The sequence below is a fragment of the Microtus pennsylvanicus genome, chromosome 11, assembly GCF_037038515.1.
Source record: "Microtus pennsylvanicus isolate mMicPen1 chromosome 11, mMicPen1.hap1, whole genome shotgun sequence".
Lineage (NCBI taxonomy): Eukaryota > Metazoa > Chordata > Mammalia > Rodentia > Cricetidae > Microtus > Microtus pennsylvanicus.
Window position 1 is genome coordinate 26,624,007 of NC_134589.1, and position 21,609 is coordinate 26,645,615.

The following is a 21,609-nucleotide window of genomic DNA, read 5'->3' on the forward strand; positions in this document are numbered from 1 at the left end:
AACAGGAAGCAGGGAGGGCGCACTGATGAGCATGATGGAAGGTTTTTGTAGTCCTAACCCATCCCCAGTGACACACCTCCTCTAACATGGCTACACCTCTTCATCCTCCCCAAACAGCCACCGATTGAGGACCTAAAACACCTAAAAGTCCCTAAGTACTGAAACCACGGCGCAGAAGCGGAAACATGAGGGGGCTGCTCACATCACAGCAGGAACCAGGAATGCACGTGCTTCCCTGGCTATCCTTCCAACTCAGTGTGGGACCCCTACCATGAGATGCCACCACGTTTATGGTGGCTTCCTACCTTCCTCAGTTAAAGTTTTCTGGAAAAACCCTCACAGAAACAGCCAGGGATGCGCCTCAGTCTTTCTAAATCTAGTTGAGTTGACATTGCAGGCTAACTCTCACCATGGTCAAGGTCATGATGACTTGGGGGATGTGGGGTAAGAAGATCATGGCAGTGCTAGGATTCGCGGAGACAGCTGTTATGGCGTAAACTGTGGTGGTGATGGAGATGGTGGTGGTTATGACAGTGGTGGTCATAGTGGTATGCACTGGTTTGGGGGTAGGTGTTTGTGGTCTTGGTGATGGGGTACCTCAACAAAGGAACATTCTGATCACAGTTGTGCTACTGATAGTGTGGTCAAGCTGGTGTCACATAACAAAATAACATACACCAAATAACTATGCTCTATCTAGAGCCGTGGTTCTCAACCTTTCTAATGCGTTGACCCTGTAATACCATTTCTTATGTAGTGGTGACCTCAAACCACAAAAGCATTTCTGCTACTTCATAACTGTAATTTTGCTACCGTTTACACATTGTAGCATAAATATCTGCTATTTCCGATAGTCTTAGGTGACCCCTGTGAAGGGGTCGTTCCACCCACAAAGGGTAGCAACTCCCAGGTTGAGAGCCGCTGATCTAGACCATCTGTTCCACAGTGGCTTTGTCCCCTGTTGAATATCCAGTGCCCAGGAGCCTGTGCAGCCAGTAGCAAGTGTTCCAAAGCAAATGTTCCATAAATACACACTGAGTGACCGAGAGAGGACCTAGGCCCTCCTTTGATGGACGCTGCATTGCTCCATTTGATCCTTGCGGTCTTCCCTCAGAAGCCCCACCTTGTAAACAAGAACGCAGAGGCCAGGAGAGATGGTGTAGCCTTCCTAAGGTGATGCTGGAGGAGGGAGGTGGGCTTGCTCACTTAGACCTACCTGACTCCCAAAGCCACACTTCTCCCTTGCACCCTTTGCAGCCTCTCGTTGCCGGCACTCAGCAATACATCTCAGGCCTGCGCTTCCAGCTTAATCATAGAAAATACTGCTAATAATAGTAACGATGGCTGTTTGTAATTGTTGGAGTAAGGCTTGAATGATCAAGACCATGGAAATTATTAATAACCCAGGCCCAGCCATGGTGGTGTGGGTCGTATTAAATTGTGTTGAGATGGATAACCTTGGCAATAATAGTAACTGGGATCATAAATTAATAACGGGAGTATTTAAATTAATGCCACACTGTCAATAGGCGGGTAGGACGCAGCTAGCTCAATGCTTCTGGAAGTACTAATGCTTCTCCTTCCTGCCTCCCATGAATTCAGTGGAGAGCAAGGCAGATCTGTAAAAGCCTTGGGGGAGGGGACATCTTAGAAGCCATCTCTGTCCAGGAGGAAGGGGCAGGTCCTCAGAGACATCCAGCCCTGGTTCCTGAATGTGGATGCTCAAAGCCTCAATGATGTCTACCCATCCTTCCCGGGGAAGGCTGCTGGACTTCATTGGTTACAAAGGATAGTTTTATTTTGTTTTGTTTTCCTCTGCGGTGCATGGATGGATTAAGTTTAAGTGATCTAGGAAATCTTTACAAGTGCTCTTGGTCTGTCCCTTGTTCCCATTATTGGGGACCATATTTTCAAAGAGGAAACTGGAGTCCAGACATAGCTAACATCTGGAATAGGCTTTGCAGACTTGTTCCCTCCACAGCTCTGAACCAGGCAGGGCACCAGAAAAGGGCCTGGTGATGTTTCTCTTGAAAGACTGACTGCACATTCCCTGGTGTACGAGCGATTTGATGTGCCGGGTTTGCAGAATCTCAGAACGCCTACACAGGACATGGATGGAATGAGCCTCTTGAGTCCATTCAACCACTTTCCCACTGAATCCCCTCTATGGAGCCAGCGTTACTAAAAACCTACTGCAGCAGGCGTTCAGAGAAGACACTACTGTCCCTGTCTTAGGAAGCTCTGGAGCTCAGATAACAGTGTTTGTGTATGGTTTGTACACTCACTTGAGTGCTCAGTACCGATGAGGGCTTGTTTGAGTATGGTTGTGCACTACACACATGTGAATGTGTGGGGGTGTATGCGAATGCCACACCGTGTGTGTGTAGATGTATGTCTGATCTGGATTAGGGATCCTTGTAGGATGAGTGGGATCGTGCAAATGTGTGAACATGGTATGGCAGCTGTGAGTGCATGGGCACATGCACAGGTGAGCTCGGGAGTGCATCTGTGTATTCCTGGCTTCTGTGTGCACAGTTGTGACTTCTTTGAGCTCGTGGTTTTGAAAGGCTAGAGATATTCAGTGATAGGATATTTGCTTGGCATGTGTGAGGTCCTAGGTTCAATCCCGTGTGTGTGTGTGTGTGTGTGTGTGTGTGTGTGAGAGAGAGAGAGAGAGAGAGAGAGAGAGAGAGAGAGAGAGAGAGAGAGAGAGAGAGCCCAAATTGTAATATTGGGATGGATTCCTCCTTGAATGTCCCAAGGAACCCCGCGCTCCACAAGTGGGAAGCAGTAGAGGGGACAGGACGGAATTCGGTGTAGACTTAATCATAAAAGGAGGGAAGCAGCATTCCGGGAATGAGGGGTGGGTAGGGAACCAGGAATCAAGAGGCTGAGGAAGATGTTTTAAAGAGTGAACCCTGAGGCAGGCCTCATCAGTAGGAGAGCAATGGCCCCCGCTGGATCCACAGCATCCGACACTGATGCTCAGCATAACCCGCAGTGCACTGAGTACGTGGGACAGACAGCCCGCAGAGAAGCCGCAGCGGGGCACACGGGCGCGGCTCCCCGCACGCCCTCCCTTGGCTGCTCCGGACTCCCCACACCGATGCGGCCCAGCGGCTGGGCGGGCGCGGTTCCGGAGGGAGAGGGGGGTAGTTGGGCGGGCTGGGCGGGGAGGAGGCGGGGCTGCTGCACTGCCTTTACCCAGCTGCTCCCGCCCGCACGCAGCCAGAGCGAGTGGAGCCTCCGTCTGCTTCGGCGGGCAGCGGGCGCTGGAGCGCAGCGCAGCTCAGCGCAACCCTTCGGCCGGCAGAGCGGACTGAGCCAGAAGCGAAGCGCTGTCGCCGGAGGCGAATGATGAGGGCAGGTGCTGACTGCAGCGCCATGGACCAGTCGCGCCTGCTGCTGCTGCTGCTGCTTCTAGGGGTAAGTGGTAGCGGGAGGGACGCCTGTTAACCTTTTTCAGGAGCCGAACCCCAAGGGGATCCGAGTGCCACCACCCAGGGAACAGAATAGGGCGTCAAGGTCCCAGATGCTGGGAACGGGTGGCGGAGGAGCTGCAGTGCCGTGACCCACATGGGGCGCTTCTAGCTTTTGGGACTTTCAGAGCGCAGAGGCGACCCAGTCCCAGGATAGAGATGCGGACAGGACTGTGGCACCGATGCTGATCCTTAGTGCTGCTGGTCCTTGGGTACTGCGGTGGGGACGGTGTAGGGGACTGGGAGGGGTCTCTCGGAAGGAGGTTTGGGAGTCACTGGCACCTGGGTTCTTTTGACGACGGCGTGTGAATTCTGGGATCCTGAGAGGACTTTTCCCTTTAGCATCTTAGTCCTTGGGGAGTTGTAGGACAGAACCGAGGAGAGAAAGGAGGGGGATGAGATCGGCGCTAGAGATGTGAGGGGCTAGCGACGGAACAATGGGGGAGGCGGCTGAAGGGACTGGAGGCAGAGGGGACCGGGCATGGACAATGGGGACCGGCCAGACAATGGGGGGGAGGGGCGTCGAAAGGAGCGATTCGGGAGTGGCAGAGAGGTTGAAGAACGAGAAGTAGGCTTAAAGGAGGGCAGAAAAGAGACTGCCACCAAAGAGGTAGAGAGATGGAAAGCGGTGCGTATCCTAAAGTGCTCGGGGCCCCGCCTGCCTACTCAAGGACAGTGGGATGAGGACAGCGAAGACAGACAGACGTTTCCCGCGTGGGTTCTAGCGTTTTTTCTCGCGGCCTCGCCCAGTCCGGGAATTGCATCCTAGGCTGGGAAGGGAGCATCCGCTTCACTGGGGCAAATTCACTCCCAGAGTGGATCCTTGGCAAGCCTTTTCATAAGGTTTGAGGCAATGCAGTGGACCCAGAGAGACAGAGCCCGCATCCCCCTACCCTATCTGACGCCTGCCAGGTCTCGGGATGAGTAGCGCTGGGACGCTCAAGGCGGTACCCGCAAAGCACAGCTCCGGGAATGCGCAAACTCCAGGCGACCCGCAGGGGGCACTGCAAGGTGTGGTATTGCCTTTTGCAGCTGCGTGCGCGCCTGGGCTACTCGCTGCACCCCTTCTAAGTTAAGCAGCCCCCGGTCCTGAGCCCTTCGCGCTCCTTCCGGTCCAGAACTTAATAGGGTCATCATTCCTCCTACATCTGGCTAGGCTTTCGATAAAAGTCAATAAACCTTTCTCAAATGAGGCAGGGGCCGCTTGGATGCCTCGGATTCTGTCGGATTGTTGTTCAGAGGCACCAACTCCAGCTAGGTCATCAAGTCTTGCTAAGAACTCGAGTACTCTGGGTATTTCTTATCAGATCTCAGGAAAGGTTGGCAATAAAAGTGGCGTCCTCACTATTCCCTCCACCTTTTTCTTCATCTAGCACTGTGCCCCCAAATCTTCATCTTACTGTTAAGGGAGGCAGAGACTTTTGAGTTAAACAAGTTGGCCAAGATCTCGCAAGCAAGTTGGGCCAGGGTCCTGTGGACGGATGACCCCTCACCTCATTCCAGCTCTGTGCTCTCTCTACTCAAGGGTGCAGCTGGGCAGCTGGGGGGGGGGGTATCAGCTTCGTGTCACAGCAGAGATGGGGTGACACCATCCAAAGGATAGACAGAAGTGGAATATGGAAGCGAGAGGCTGGAGAACCACTTCAAGCTCCGGTTTCATCCTCAAAGCTCAAGCCTGGTTCCCCGGAGCTGTCAGTTAGTACCTGTGGCTTCCTCCGGGGATTTGGGAGTGGCTGCAAGGGTGTTTGTTGACTAGTTTCCCGGGTTAAGGATGCCTCAGGCACTGTGTGTTTCTGATCTTGGAGAGGTGAGGGCGTGGCCTCTGGACCGGGGCAGGAGGACGTCCCCGAGTTCAGAAAAGGCGCGCACAGGGGAGGAGAGGGGGCCTTGAGGCCTCAGCAAGGTGGACCGGGCACAGAACCTTCCGACCTGAGCTCCCAGGGCTCTCTACTTTCCACCTCCGCCGCAGATTGTTCGGTATGAGCCAGTTCAGCGGTCCGAGCCTCTTCCTGCGCCGCTGACAGAGTGCTGAAACCAGAGCGCATCCCGGCGAGTCTGCTGGCGGGCCGCGCCGGTAATGGAGGCACTTTGTCATTCAGACGTCTGTAACCGGAGCCTCCGGGCTGGCTAATGCTCCTAATAGGGATGCAGCGGCGTAGGCAGCAAATGGGCAGCGAGAGCGTTGGGGCTGGCGTGGAGGGCGGATAGTGTGGCTGCTCCCGGAAGGAAAAGCCTCCACCTTACCTGGCCAGCCCAGTCTGGTTCCAGCACCTGGCTTCCTCCCTAGGGGGTGAGTTGGAAGAGAGGACATAAGAACGTTTGTGAAATGCCTACGCTGTGACCCTCACTGTCCTAGGTATTTTTACATTATATACTCCTCAGGTCCCAGCAAGGTAAATTTAGCTTAAATTCCCACTTTACAGGTGAGGAAGCTGAAATCCCCGGAAACTTAGGCGGGACACCAGGCTCTCCCAGTTGGAAAGCAGAGGTGGCCTGTGGGAAGCTGAGAGTCAAGGCTTTGGGCTTTTCTCCTCACCTTTTCAGCTTTTCTTGTGGATCATGAAAGGGGGTGTGGCCCTGAGCTGCCACTGGCTGGGTGCCTTAGACCCTGCCCTGTGCCTCTGAACTGAGCCACTCCCCTAATCCACGTGATCAGAGCCCAAGCCCCTCTCCAAGTCTCCACAAGGCAGCTTCTTTTGGAATCAACAGCGGTCTCCTTCTCCTGCCTCAGTGGCTGTCCAGAGGGGTGGGGAGTGAGGCAGGAAGCCAGTGCCTACCCCTGGGTTTGAGAGCTTAGGCTCTCCAGATATTGGAAAACCTCTCCTTCCCCATGTGGCTGTGGCCAGGCGTCTATTCTCTGAGGAACCCTCTCTGAAGCTGCAGTGAAGGGTCAGGATTGAGCGAGCCCTTGGAAGCATCCATCTAGTTGCAGACACTGGTGCGTTTTCTGTTTTGTCCAATTAAAAAAAAAAAGTCAATTCATCCGAGCACGGAGAGCCCTGCCATGACAAAAATAGATGGTAAACATTCTGAAAAATGGAGAAGTCATGCTATCAACTTTGAAATGAATAAATGTAATAGATATAACTATCAGGCAAATGGGCCTGTCATTTTGATAAATTGATCAATTTGGATGGGATTTTGGAGCAATTAGTCGGAACTCTAGTCACACTTTCCTGCTTGGCGGGTGGCTCCCTTACTGTTTTGTTTTCCCAGGAGTCGGCAGCTCCCCAAGACATGTGACTTCCTCAGTAGCTACCTTCGACTGGACCCCAACTCTATGCCAGACAGCTCTGCATGCATTATTCCGTTCAATTCTCCCAGCCACCCCGTGCAGGAGTCATGCTCAGGCTAGGGTTTGAGAAAGGAAAACTGAGATTTTGGAAGACCAAGATGCTCAGAATTACAGACTTTTTGCAGCAAATCTAGGATTTTATGACAGAGGCAACATAAACCAAGTACAGATGTGAATGCGGATTATGTGGCCTCGATTTTAAATACAAGTCCTGAAGGGGAGGAGTGGGGAGAGCAGGTTCTTGACAGGGATGCTTGCCCTAAGCTACTGTGTCTCCCACAAGGACCATACAGCCCCACCCCCCAGCATACACTCTCCAACTCTGCTGACCTTGGTTATGTGGAACAGTGGTAGGCACCACAGGTCTACAAAGGGAACACACTGGGGGAAGAGAAGAGGTGTTTGTTTGTTTGTTTGGTTTGTTTTTTTTTAAATATTTATTTGTTATGCATACAGTATTCTATCTGTGTGTATGCCTGCAGGCCAGAAGAGGGCACCAGACCTCATTACAGATGGTTGTGAGCCACCATGTGGTTGCTGGGAATTGAAATCAGGACCTTTGGAACAGAAGGCAGTGCTCTTAACCACTGAGCCATCTCTCCAGCCCCGTTGGTTTGGTTTTTTAAGACAGGGTTTCTCTGTGTAACAGTGCCCACTGTCCTGGAACTCACAGGGATCCCCCAGCCTCTGTCTCTGGGATTAAAGGTGTGCGTCACCTGCGAAAAGAAGAATTCTAAAGAACCTTGGTGCCACATCACCCACTCATTTAATGCAGCAGTTTGAGGCAGGTGTTGTCATGGCTACCTACTGGTAGGAAACAGGCACAGAGAAATTAAAAACCCTGTCTGTCACTCTGGTCCCAAGTGATGAGGAACTCCTATCAAGGGAAGACGGGGAATGAGCAGTAATTATGGCCAAATGTTTGACTCAGGGTACTCCCACTTCACACATACACCCCCCACCCCTCATCTCCATTTCTCTGTGTGTCCTGGTTGCCTTGTACTAGAGATCCTCTTTTCTTGCCCCACCCCTACCCCGGATGCAGGGATTACAGGCATGTGTGCACCTGGCTCCCAGACAGTTTCTTTCTTTCTTTCTTTCTTCCTTCCTTTCTTTCTTTCTTTCTTTCTTTCTTTCTTTCTTTCTTTCTTTCTTTTTCCAAGTCCAGTGACATCATTTTAAAGACTCCATTAGAACTGTCACATTATGATTCTGGGACAGGGACTCTTCCGGTCACACTGTGATCGGAGCAAGAAGTGACAACTGATACTTTGACAGGAAGAGAAGGGACAGGAAAAGTTTCAAAAAGCTGACAAGATGACAAAAAATGTAGTCATCTAGGAGCAAGAACACGAGAGCACCTGCTGCATTGCAGCCCTGAGTAATCGCTGTTGCTAACAGCCAGTACCCCAGAGATGGAGAAACTGCAGAGCCAGAGGTGGGTGTGGTCCCCAGGCCATGGAAAAAGACACTGGAGGACAGCACATTTCTTTTTCCTTCTTTCCTTCCTTCTTTCCTTTTTTCTTTCTTTCTTTTTTGCTCCTGAGGACACATCGCCATCCAAAGTCAGTCCTCCGGATTTCTAGGTAACTGAAGGCATCTGGTAGCTTCCTATCCTTAAGTTACACAGTTGCGTCCCTTAGCTCCCAACTCTGAGCCAGGTACGGCAGGAGATAGAAGGTCAACCTCATGTCCATAGCTCTGCCTGTCTAATCTGGGAGCAGTGGGATGACAGGAACACTTCCTCAAGGATGTGCTATTTAAGCAGGGCCCTAAGTGATGAAAGGAAATGAGAACAGACCCTTCTGGAATCTCAGTTCCTGAGAAAAGCCCACCTCAGGGCTCCTGGTCTGCAGATGTGGCCGGCCAGCACTCCTACTGCTGGCACCTGGGAGGAGATGGTGGCAGCTTCCTGTGCTGCCTGCATTGTCCCTGCTGGGCTCATGGAAGCCACCTTGACCCTAGGGTATCACCCAGTGTCCCCCTACATCTGTATTTCCTTTCCCATCAATCTCTGGTGAGAACACAGTGGGTTTTGGTGTCTTTACAAAGATCTGTCCAGCATGGAAGCTGGAGGGGAATGCCGAGCAAGCTTGTAAAGCTCCCTGGTCTCACGACAAGAGCCCAAATTGCTGAGCATCAGAGGGGGTGTGTGTGCAAGGTCTGGAGCCCGCAGAGAAGGCTTTGGAGTTTTATTAGACATTAAGGTTGTTCTTTAAGGAACAGAAACAAAGCGAGCCTCTCGCAGCCCCTCCCTCTGGGGAAATCTGGTGCTAAGTCGTTCCATCGTGAGCAAAGATGCTTTAGTGGTAGGAATTTGATTCCCCTTTCCCCCTGTTCCAGCTCTGTTCCCAGGGGCCACATGGGAGGGGAGGGGAGGGGATGGAGTCAGGCTAGAGACTGGAAGTCAACTCTGGTGGAACAGAGTTGCTGGATCTTGGGAGCAGCTCCTGATAACAGGCGCAGGCGTCCCTTCCTCCCTGTCTTGGCGCCAGACTTGCTCATCAGCCTGTCCTTTGCCCTGGCACCAAGATGTCACTGTCTTCATCTGCAGGGAGGTGAAAACTCCCAAAGGAAACCAGGGCAGGCCAGAAGCCTCCAGTACAGAGTCAAGATTTGAGCCCAAGACCCAGACCTCTTGGACATAGACAACTCCCTTTTGACATTTAATATGTGAAATGAGACCCGGAGAAGGACCCTGCCCCCTTTGTTAGGAAAAGGCCCTGCCTCTGCATAATTGTAGCCCTGCAGGTGTGAGGCTTAGCAAACGGAGTATGGGCCAGATTTCAGCTCCACTGGCCCCCTTGGCCAGGAGCCCTGAGCAAGCTGCAACCTGTCCAGTCATTCTGGAAGTCGGTCCCAGGCTGCCCTCCCCATGTGGTGTATCCTCAGGGCTCCATGAGGGGCTGTAACCCCAAGGTGAACTTTGCAGAAGGTTAGCCACCGAGGCTGTGACCTCACACCCCAGCAGCAGTCAAGGGCGCACTGTCCCCCCTCAGCCTTTCTTCCTGCCAGCTTTGATCCTCCTAATGCCTCCCGGGTGAGCTCATCCCAGCCCAGGTGGTTCCAATAGAAGGTACTAAGAGGGAGGCGTTTGATCCCCTGGAAGATACCACCCCCCCTTCTCCTGTCAGACTGACCCTCTGATCTTCTTCCACCTAGGTGTCCCTTGGAGGTGCCGAGGGGACATGTTCCACGGGCTTGTACACCCATAGCGGAGAATGCTGCAAAGCCTGCAACTTGGGTGAAGGCGTGGCCCAGCCTTGTGGAGCCAACCAGACCGTGTGTGAACCCTGTCTGGACAGTGAGTACAGGCTGGCAAAGGGGGAAGGTGTAGCATGTGCGGAACAGCGCTTGCCAGTGTTCCGCCTCCTGGCAAGTCCCCTGCCAACCTCTGTATGGTCACTAGAAGTGAGCAGGAGATGATATAAAAGGCAGAGGGATGCTGAGGAAATGGAGTGTGCAGGTGGAGGAGGGGGACCTGATGGGGGATCCCCCAAGCAGAGAGGGCAGTGGAAGAGTGTGGCCAGGCAAGAAGAAGCTGCTGCTTAGCCCAGCTAAAAATACCTTCTGCATTGCAAGATCAATGGTTGCAGCCTACCCTCTGTGGGTTTGGGGGGAGGGGAAGGAGGATCAAATCCTGGCTGCCCTGGAAACTGACCTTGGGGGATCCTGGGAGGGTACAACTGCCCCTTCTCTAGGTCACTGCTCTGTAGCTTTCTGATGCCAGGAAGGACAGGGCTGGAACACAAGGATGCCCTTTTACTATGGGATGGCACCAGGTGGGAGCAGCAGAGGGGAACTGCCTGGCATTTCCCTCAGAAGGAAACAATCCCATCTTCCGGGAGTGGTGGAGAACAGGAACAGGAGGATGACAGCTCTGTTCTCATCCTCTTGTGAGTTCTGTGTCCCATGGGACCAGGAGTCTTGGTCTCTGCTGCTTGATACCTCATTGCTCTGCTGCGGCCCCAGTAGGATCCTGCATCTGCCTGGCACTCTGTCCCCACTAGGAGAGCTGCTGGTAACAGAATACAGAGCTGGGGACTCTGAGACTACCTGTGAGCCTAGTCTTACCTCTGCATGCCACCTCCTGAGCCTGTCCCACCTTCAAGCACCCCCACTCCTTACTGTTCTCAAACCCATGTATTTCTATCACTGTACTTATGACTTTTGTAACCTCCTCCCCAGCAGTCGGACCCCTGGGCCAGATGGGAAGGCTCTGCACCCTTGGAAGGTGGTACCTGACCTTCCTTGGCTTCAGAGTCTCTCTCCCAAGGCAGATGTAGACGCCCTAGGCCATGCTCCCCACCCCAAGGCATTCTTCTTCAGCAGCTGGTGGCTTCAGAGCTCAGGGGAGGACTATGTCAGGTATTAGGGGAGAGAAAGAAGGGCAACTCAGAGGGGGCGCAGCAGCCTCCCCTCCTTACTCCCTTTCTCTGCCCTTCCCCTTGGGTCCCCCCCCCCCCCCGCCACACTCCTCTCCAGCTGTGTTAACAGGCTGCCTTTACGAGCCTACTTTATGGGCTGGAGACCCCAGCGGGCTTTCCCTCCATCCTCACAAAACGTTTCCACTAGGAAGCCCATTAAGCCCCTGCCTTCATGCTCTGCCAAAAAAGACCACAGTTTTCACACCATCCAAAACCTGCTCCCAGTGGTCTTCCGGCTAATTTCTGTGTGTTTCCCAGGAGCCGGCTTGCTCTTTCCATCCAGTGTGCCTAGCCCCCACCCCACCCCCATATCCGCACCCTCTCATTTGAAGAGATCAGATGTCCCGCCAGACAGGTGCTTTCTGCTATCTGGCTGTATCTCAATCACGGAAGTCCTTATTACCGCTCATCCGTGGAGCCTGCCACGTATTCTCCATCAGAACCCTATGGGGTGGGGGCGTTACTGATTTATTTAGTTTTGAGACAGGTTCCCACTGTGTTGACCAGGCTAACCTCAAATATCACTCTGTAGAGCAGGTTGGCCTTGAATTCACAATCCTCCTGTACCCTGCCATACCTGGCTATTATTTTCTGTTTCAGAGAAAGGAAAATGTTCAGAAAGGTTTAGTTCACAGATTTAATAAGTTATGGATGTGAGTTTTGAAGCAGATCTGTCTCATCCCTAGGAAAAGAAAACAGGGTACCTCTGTAGGAAACGACTAGAAATGGATGTGTTGCCCAGGCTTCCTGCCTGTTTGTTTTCTCTCCCCTGACTCCACTTCTGGCATTTTACTTCTCTCCATCCTTTGCCTCACCACCGCACCCACACTTCCCAGGATATGACCCTTGGTGCCTTTGTACCCCGTCAACGTGGATGCTCACTGTAGGTCCCCATTCTCCACCCCTACATGCAAAGCATCTCCTCTTTCCCTGCTTCTCAGCTTCTTCAACACCCCAGCAAATACAGCTCCTCCTGTAGTCTTGTTGGTACTTCTCTCCCTAGGATGGAAGAGGCTGGCTCTGCCAGGCAAATACCGTCCTCTCTCCCCCAAAACTACTCTGAGTTTCCAGAGTTCGCATCCCCTACTTCAGAGTGAGGCCAAAGTGAGCTTGGAAACGGCCCCTGTGTACTGGGTCAGAGAAGGACAGCTCAGGCAGAGGCGCTTCATCCCAAGTGACTAAGTTCTGAGGCTGATGCTTCCCCTTCTGTGCCTGTGTCCTCAGGTGTGACATTCTCTGATGTGGTGAGCGCCACCGAGCCGTGCAAGCCGTGCACCGAATGCCTGGGCCTGCAGAGCATGTCGGCTCCCTGTGTTGAGGCAGATGATGCCGTGTGCCGCTGTGCCTATGGCTACTACCAGGACGAGGAGACTGGCCGCTGCGAGGCGTGCAGCGTGTGCGAGGTGGGCTCGGGACTCGTGTTCTCCTGCCAGGACAAACAGAACACAGTGTGTGAAGAGTGCCCAGAGGGCACATACTCAGACGAAGCCAACCACGTGGATCCATGCCTGCCCTGCACGGTGTGCGAGGACACTGAGCGTGAGTTACGGGAGTGTAAGCCCTGGGCTGACGCCGAGTGCGAGGGTGAGTATAGTTCCTGGCTAGGTGATGTGGGGGCGTAGGGCTGGATTTGTGAGGAAGGGCGCCCTCTAGGGGTCATAAGAACCCCGGCGGGCCTTGACCTGGTAAGCACCCTCTTAGTTCCCTCTTGATAAGGGAACAGAAGTGATGATTCCAGATTCGACTTCAGCGCAAAACCCTTTTCACTAACTCCTTCTTTGGACTGACGTTGGGAAAGCCCGGCTTAGTGTTCACTGGAAGAAGTCTTCCTAACTCCTCTTCCAGAGATTACGTGGGTGGCAAACGGAATCTGGAAGGAGCCATAGATGCCAGAGTCTGAAGCAGGCCTCCTTCGGGCCTGAGGCAGGTTTTCTGAGCTGGAGTGGGCCTGGTGACCTACAGGAGTGAGGACCCTTCAGCTATGAGGCCAGATGCAGGTGATGATGGCGGTAGCAATCCCACATCAGTTCAGCTCGGAGTGACATCAGGGAGGTTCTGCTTGGCTCCGGACCTGCTTTTGATGGTCATAGGGTTGTTGGGGGCAGACGGCACATTCCTCTCATGGTGTGTGTGTGTGGATGAGGTGCAGGCATCGCCGCAGTTAGTGAGATAGAGTTGCTGCAGTAACTGGTCTGGTAATGAGGGAAGTAGTTCTGTGGACAAAGGAGAGTGGTAATTATGGGTTGGGGGAGAGGGTAGGATAAGGTGGGGTATGTTTGGAAGGCTCTTGTCTACTGGGGGAGCTGTAGGAGCTGGGTGGGCCTGCCTTATCCTGATAGCTCGCCTCAAGGAGATGGGGGATCCTGGGAGAGGAGGCACCTGGGAGTCAGGGCACAGCCACCATGGTCACTGGTTGGTAGTGTTCATCTCAGAGGGCACTGGGAGGCAAGCTGGTGGGGCTTTCCCATTCTGTCCACCAGCTTGTGGCCATGCCCATGGACCCTAACCTCGGGTGTGCTCACACTGAGCAGGCAAGAGTGCCGTCTTCAGGGAGTCCCTGGTTTTGCTGGAGAGGGATAGCCCTTGGCACTGGTTCAATGAGGGGGCACCACAGCCCAGCCCCTAGTTCCTGGAGGGAGAAGATAGCTTTGGAGATTATCCACTCTGATGGAGGCAGCGGTTCTGCTTTCCGTCAGCCTCTAGTTGAGCAGAAGATACAGACAGATCCCCTGTCCTTGGGGTGGAGGGGGCTCCTGACAACCAGGCAGAGCCTCCCCCATACCCAGACTTAGGCTTGCTCAAGTAGCAGAGTGGAGAAGGCTGGTAAGCTGCATCGAGGCCCTAAATATGTTTGCAGTGTTTTTACTGAATAGATGGGCTCCCTGTGGCTCTGGTCGAGATTTTCATGGGCCAAGACAGGCATGTGGCCTCAGAAGCTAGGCTGAGCCGGGAGAGAGCTTCAGCAGCCAGGCAGTAGACAGTGGGGTTCAGGGTCAGGGCTGTGATTAGAGCCAGAGGGCGGCCTGGTTGGCAGAGGAGTGGGCCCCACTGTTTAGAGAATTATTTCCTCCCAGATGCCACCCTACTTTCCCAGCAATCTCGGCAGAAGGCACCCCTGAGGAACACTTATCCCTATGTTCTTCTTTCTGCTCAGACCTCTGAAGGGTTAAGTGTTAGCCCTGAGGCCAAGCAACCCTTTCAGGAAATGGAATTTGATTCTTGAGTTGGCACGCGCCCCCCCCCCCCCCCCCCCCCCCCCCCCCCCCCCGTCCAATGTAGCATACTTTTCTGCATATACATTTCAGGTGTCAACATGGTGACTCACGCAGCCTTGGGGCAGACGCCCCGCCCCCTCACCACATTGAAGTTTAGGAGGGGTCACCTGCTCCCTCTTCCTCCTGATAGCGCTCATTCCGGAAATGGCTGTCAGGACCTGCCAAGGGCTTAGTGGGTTGGAATGCTAGGGGACAGGGCCACATCTGGATCTCGTCTCCACCCCCATTAGAGAGGCTGGAGGGGGTGAGGGAAGGTGTCCCGGACACTTGACACTGTTTTCAGTCCTTCCTCGAGGCTCCTTCATTTCTACATCCCTTGCTCACCCACATCAGCCTCAGGGTCAGGGCTGTCAATCTGAATGGAGTCATAGCTGCAGCCTTGGGGCTCAGGCTGTACCCTCAGCCTGCCCTGTTACCCTAGAAAAGCACAAAAAGGCCCTCTAGGGTCCAACACCCAGACAGAACTGCGTCTTACACTTCCTACCCCGCTCCAGCTTCCAGAGCTTCCAGCTCTGTCCAGTCCTGGGATGGGGGAAGGGTGGGACTGGGCAGCAGATGGCAACCTTCTCCTTACTGCCAGCCAGATGGATTCCAGACTCACATCTGGAGGCCTTCCCCCTCAGAAGGTGCTGAAGATGGGGCCTTTGAAGCATCTCTGTCTCGAGCTAAGGCTCGGAGGACTAGTGGGTAGCTTCAGCTCCAGCTTGGGTGGGCATAGTGTAGTCTGGGCAGGGCAGAGCTGGGTAGCAAGGTGCCCTCCCCTTAACCCCACTAGCATGCCCTGTCTGCTTTCCCTCCCTGCCCCAAGCGTGGGAAGTGAGAAGGGATGGGACAGGCTGCTTTGCCCAGACAAGTATCCCCCAGGCCATCATCCAGAGCCTACAACCCCTAGCTCTGCCTCTGGCTGGGTGGCAGAATGGAAAATCCCACCCACTAGTGCCAGGAGGAGTTGGGGCCTCTGCCAGGAAGGCTGGCAATGCCCGGATGGCATGAGCAAGCCTAGATGGGTGGCCAGGCACAGAATTGCTCCTTCTGAGGCAGTAGGCAGTGCCTACTTCGTAGATCCTCCCTCTACTAGATGTCTGCTTCCTGCCAACAAGGGTGCCAGCTGTCTGACCCAGACTTCTCTAGGTGCCAGGGCTAGACTGTTTGGGGGTCAGACAGCACAAGAAACATGCTGGCCACAGGACAAGGACTGGCTGGGAAGAAGCAAGTCAGCTATTCTCTCCACCTCTAGTGCCAGCCTAGAGCCTGGAGCATCTGAGAAAGAGGGCTGAGTGCCACCTGCAGGGCAGTGTCTCTGGTCAGGTACCTAAGTGCCACATCCTTCCAGAGGGCTGTGGTCACCACCCAGAGAAGTTACATCCCTCTAAGCAATTGAGGCAGTGCTCCAGCTTGAAGCGTCCCTACAGCTCAGACTTCTAGGTGTGTTTGCCTCATGCCTGGATGCTGGGCAGAGACTAGAATTCTGGTTCCATCTTCCAAGCCAAAATTTTGCTTAGAGACCATTTCTTTTCAGAGAGTCCATTTTCTAGATGGAGAAATCAAGGTCCCATACTGACAAAAGTCTCCTGTCACGCAGCCTTTGCTCTTCTCCACTAACCTGACTCGGGTGCACAGTCCCAGTCCCCATTTCCATGCCTGGTCCGGCGTGCATGGAGTCAGGGGTTGGAGGCTCATGATGAAACAGTGGGTGTCAGAGAGAAGGGAAAGGCCTGGATAGGTCCTAACTCCTGTGTTCCTGTTCCCCAGAAATCCCTGACCGATGGATCACAAGGTCTACGCCCCCAGAGGGCTCCGACAGCACGGCCCCCAGCACCCAGGAGCCCGAGGCACCTCCAGATCAAGACCTCATAGCCAGCACAGTGGCAGACATGGTGACCACTGTGATGGGCAGCTCCCAGCCTGTAGTGACCCGAGGCACCACCGACAACCTCATTCCTGTCTATTGCTCCATCTTGGCTGCTGTGGTTGTGGGCCTTGTGGCCTACATTGCTTTCAAGAGGTAAGAGGGGACACAGTGAGGGAGAAGGAGAGATTTGGCCTGAAAACACACAGTTTTTAAATTCAACCCTAAACCCATCCTCGCTCACCATCTCACACCTGACTCTCGAGTGTGGCGGGTTGCGGGGAGTGACAGAAGAGGGTTCCCTTTCCTGTCCTGGTCCCAGCCCCTCCCCACTCCCAGGCTAACTCCTGCCACCGCTGGCTGCTTCCATCCCTCTCACCCCACAGTCTCCTGGGTATTCGTGTGTCTCTTCCCTTCTTTTCATGTCATCCTCCAACTTCCATGTCACCCTTGGGCTCCTGTGGTACCCACATCAAGGATTTCAAGACAGAAAAACCCCCAGAAGGCATTTTCAACTTTAAATGCTCGTCCTGTTCTTTTCTTGTGTGTTTTGTTTTTAAATCATCAAAGTCATACACGCTTTTTAAAAGCAAATGCAAACAAGACCAAATTTGTTTTGTGCGGGGGATGGAATCCAGATCTGCGAGCATGCAGTGCAAGCTTGCTGCCAGGGAGCAGTAGCCGCAGTCCCAAGACCAATATCTTCTAAAGTGAGAAGTAAAAGCCTCGCTTTAGCTCCTCAAATCCTACCCATCTTGTGGGAAATCTCTTTGGGATAAATTTTCCCAGCTGTTTATAGTGTTGTTGTTGTTGTTGTAGAAGCACTCACGTTAGCTTTTTATAATCATATGTAGGCATGGAGAACTTTCCTAAGACTCAGTGGGAACACACCGGGCACCTTCCCCTCTTAATCCCCGGCAGGAGAGGTTTTCTCAGAACACAGATCACCTGATCTTTTGTAGCCTCTCATTCAACAACATGCCTGGACCGTAATGTAGTTAGCCAGTCCTCTCTTGATGGATGTTTGGTTTATTTTCAGTTTTTTTGTTATTGCTTAAAATTGCCAAGGAAATGTGTATTGTGATTACTGTTCACATGTGGGATTATTCTAGAAGGGTCAGCTGGGAAAAGTGGAATTTCTAGGAAGTCATCTATTTATGCACTGTTTGATCTGCCAACTTTTATTGAATGCTTACCAAGTTCTTCTACCCCATAAAGCTCTCAGTGTATGTGTATGTATGTGTGTGCGTGCATGCGTGCGTGCGTGCGTGCGTGTGTATGTGTGTGCAGAAATAGGCGCCTTATCACTTCCCAGCCTTTTGTAAAGAAGAGGTTCTCAACCTATGGGTCTAGACCCCTTGGGGTTGACCAACCCTTTCACAGGGGACACCTGAGACCATCTGTATCTCAGAAACTTATAATTATGATTCATAACAACACCAAAATTAGTTATGAAGTAGCAATGGAAATAATTTTACGGTTGGGGGGTCACCACAACATGAAGAACTGTATTAAAGGGTCGCAGCCTTAGGAAGATTGAGAACCACTGATATAAAAAAAAAAAAGCTCCTTAGATACTTCAAAGGGCACCTACCATGGCCCTGGCCTGGACCATGGGCACAGATATGTTGGTTGCATTGGCTGACCCTCATCCCAAGACCTGGCCTGCCCCTGGGTTCCAGGTGGAACAGCTGCAAGCAAAACAAACAAGGAGCCAACAGCCGACCAGTGAACCAGACGCCCCCACCTGAGGGAGAAAAACTCCACAGCGACAGTGGCATCTCTGTGGACAGCCAGAGCCTGCATGACCAGCAGACCCACACACAGACTGCCTCAGGCCAGGGTGAGTGGGAAAGCCAAAGCCTGGGGGTTTAGTGACCACCGAAGGGACTAGCAGGGTAGCAGGGTCCTAGAGGCTGGGCGGGGTGGGAGATGTGGGGGAAGGGAATGTTTTCCCCTGGGGTGACTTGGGGGAAAGGAGGCTTTTACAAGTTGGAGCATCTAGACTCATCAGGCTAATTGTCCCCCCTGGGGGTTAATTACTGCCCGAAGTAGCTGCAATTAGCCTCCTGCCCGCTCTTCTAGCTCTTCTAGGAAACAAGTGGTTAAGTGTGCACGGTAATTGGCGGCCCATAGCCAGGCTTTAGGACACTTGCTGCAGTTGTCTGGGGCTGAAGTGCCCAGTCCCTTCGTCTGTTTGGATGATTGCTGGGGGGAAGGGACGCTAGTGGAAAAGATGATGCGGAAGCTGAGGGTGAGGAAGAGACCGTGAGTCAGCAAGGTCCAGGCCCCTCCCACCCAGGCCTTACCTAGGATCTCATCTTGGGGAGCGCGCCTTGGCCCAACTCTCTGCGCGCACTGCAGGAAAGAGGGTCCAAGGTCAAGAACTGAAGGGTGCTCTTGTCCGTCCTCTGCAGCCCTCAAGGGTGACGGCAACCTCTACAGTAGCCTGCCCCTGACCAAGCGTGAGGAGGTAGAGAAGCTGCTCAAAGGCTCCGCGGGGGACACCTGGCGACATCTGGCAGGCGAGCTGGGCTACCAGCCTGAGCACATAGACTCCTTCACCCATGAGACCTGCCCGGTCCGAGCCCTGATGGCCAGCTGGGGTGCCCAAGACAGCGCAACACTCGACGCCCTTTTAGCCGCCCTGCGCCGCATCCAGAGAGCTGACATAGTGGAGAGCCTGTGCAGCGAATCCACGGCCACATCCCCAGTGTGAGCTCACAGACCGGGAGCCCCTGTCCTGCCCCACATTCCAACAACTGATGCTCTAGCCAGCCCCCCCAGAGACGTCCCCCTCCCCTGGGGTAGCCCAACAGTCTGTGCAGGGCCTCTGAGCCCTGCTCCCCACACCGTAGCCCTGTTGCTGTCCCTGAGGGAGCCCTTGCATCTGACTACACTTCCTCTCCAGTGAGAGATAGGACCACCCCAAGCCTGTGCTGCCCCAATTACCATCTCAGGCCTTTCCTCCCTTTCCTACACCTTAGCTGTGTCAGAGCCGGGGGTTTTGACACCACAGATGGTAATAGGGGCACCTCAGAGACTCGGGCAGCACTGAAGAACCAGAGTCATGGACTCCACACTGTGAACTGGAGAACAGGGAGCACTGTGGTTGGCTAGACCTTCCTTAGTCCCTCCCTCCTCCACTCTGGCCAAAGATGAAGAGGAATACAGGCCCATCTGAGCTGAAAGCCAGTCCACACAGCCCTCTTACTCACAGGAGAGGCAGGGACTGACCCAGGCCACCCAGCAGTAGGGAGGTCAAATGTAGGCTGACATCCTCCTCTCTGAATGAGGGCATCCGGAGTGCCTGATGTCAGGGACACGTCTGGAAGCCAAGTCTGCCCACCCTCTACCACTTCCAGGCCCCTACTCAACCCTTGTGCAGAGGAACTGTTTGCCCAAGACCTGGTCCATTGGCCCACCCTGCTGGAGTCAGGCTAAGGGCTTGGGGAGTGGAGTGTTGCCTTCCTCTGTCTCTGTCAGGCTTACCCAAATGGCATTTGCCGAACGGTACATCCATTAGTGTCCTCATTCTTGGCATAGGCCTGGAGCCAACATTGGCCCCTAGAATCAGCCCTAGGGGTCAGGGACCAAGGACTCCCACTCCACAATCCCAACACCACACACACACACACATACACACACACACACACACACACACGCACTAAGATAGCTTACTTTTTCCATGGCTCTTTTTGGGCTGAGACTAGATCCTGCTGGGGGTCACTGCCAGAAAAGCATGGAAGGGAACTGAGCTGAGCTCCATGGGGGCTGTCTTCCTCGCCCCCGGGTTTGGCAGGCCAAGGACTGCTGTGTCTGAGCTGGCGTCTGTCTTCCAACGGGCCCCGTGCGTGCGTGGAGGAATGCTCTCACTCCTCCCTTTCTCAAAGTCTGTCTGAGTTTGGCTGCACCCAGAAGGCTACGGCAAAGAAAAGCAGGCTGATGGGAGAAGGCGGCAAGAAACAAGAACAAAACAGATGCTGGCCCGCGGTCTGTGGCAGGTTTCTCCTAAGTTTCAAGGCCTCTGCAAAGGACTGGTTTCCTGAGCACCGCCAGGAAGGGGCATGAGGTTTCAGTGGCGTTTTCCCCCCTCCCTGGCCTGTTCTGTTTTGCTTGCTGTTGGAATGAGTAGGCTGCCCCTCTATTTAGCATGAAGGAGCCCTAGGCAGGGTATGCACAGACTGACCACCACCCCTCCCCACCCAGGGTCCTCCAAACCCTGAGAAGACACTAGGAGCATTGCACACAGGTGGCATTTTTATGGACCTCAATCTGCAATGAGCGGAGGAACCCCACCTGCTGGCCTGCCCCAGGCACCCGGGGAGTGGTACATTCTTCGTGTATTTATTTTCCTCCCCAGAAGTTGGGGAGCAGTGGGGAACTGCAAGTGCAATTTAGCATGTGTTTGGTTCTGGAGTCTCTCCTGCCTTACTTTGGGTCAGGAGGGAACCGTTGACCCTCCAGCTGGCAGCTTCCAGCTCCAGACCCCCTCAGTCCACCTCCCCATCACCTCCCCCTTGCATCCTGTGTAAGCATTTCTTGGGCCCTCCCGAAACCTACACATAAAATATAAGTGATGGACATTAAATAGCAAAAAAACAAAAAAGAAAGAAAAAATGGTGCCAAGAGATTTTCTGGAAACACTCATTTTTTGTTAGTTGGGATTGAATGTGTAGATCAGGGTCCCTCCCCTCCAAACTCCCAGCCCTATAATTCCCAATGTTATAAGTTCCTGTCCAGTCTTCTGTAAGTTTTGACAAGAATCCAGCAACTTTATATGTGTGGTCATAAAGTGGGTGGGGGAAATAGTGAGGGTCCTTTGCTCCCAGATCTCAAAAAGGGAAAGAAAAAAAAAAAACCCGACATGCAGGAAGCTGGGCAGCTGTGAACTTGACCAGATGTCAGAAGTGAAACTGACCACAGGGGAGCCAGAGGCTCGATAGGAGGGCCAGGTCATGACCCCGCAGCTCCCAGCCACCCACATGGCCTGTAAGGCACACAAGCGTACTTATACACAAGATCACGCAGAACCTCTGTCCAGATGGCTCAGCAGGAGACTGGCTGGCCTGGCCAGGAGTCAGGCAAGCCCCTCCCTGGAGACTTCTGTGGACAGATCCTAACCAGAGCTCTTGCCTGCCTGACTTGGGAGACTGTAGGACTCCTGGCTCCTGGCTGTGCCCCCTCTGAGGCTGGTGAGGCAGGTGGTCAGAACTGCCCATCCCTTACTGGCCCATCATCCAGGTCTTCTAGTAGGGAGTGGCTTGCGGCCACCCTGGAAGGC

The 21,609-nt window shown here is 53.6% G+C and overlaps 1 protein-coding gene across 1 annotated transcript; it reads left to right on the forward strand.

The window, feature by feature from the left end:
• The first annotated feature begins 3,132 nt into the window (after positions 1 to 3,132).
• Ngfr (nerve growth factor receptor) lies at positions 3,133 to 20,915 on the forward strand. The gene is made up of 6 exons (XM_075991000.1): positions 3,133 to 3,426; positions 9,937 to 10,078; positions 12,426 to 12,785; positions 16,229 to 16,481; positions 18,008 to 18,168; positions 18,743 to 20,915. Exons 1-6 carry the CDS (start codon positions 3,355 to 3,357, stop codon positions 19,042 to 19,044), a joined length of 1,290 nt encoding a protein of 429 aa, XP_075847115.1. The 5' UTR covers positions 3,133 to 3,354; the 3' UTR covers positions 19,045 to 20,915.
• Positions 20,916 to 21,609: the final 694 nt, after the last annotated feature.

What these genes read in the sequence shown, in the direction of transcription:
- Ngfr (XM_075991000.1), top strand. Translation starts at nt 3,355, where the DNA reads ATGATGAGGGCAGGTGCTGACTGCAGCGCCATGGACCAGTCGCGCCTG. An exon ending in TGCTGCTGCTGCTTCTAGGG is followed by an intron (nt 3,427 to 9,936) that starts GTAAGTGGTAGC and finishes TCTTCCACCTAG; the next exon opens with GTGTCCCTTGGAGGTGCCGA. An exon ending in ACAGACTGCCTCAGGCCAGG is followed by an intron (nt 18,169 to 18,742) that starts GTGAGTGGGAAA and finishes CGTCCTCTGCAG; the next exon opens with CCCTCAAGGGTGACGGCAAC.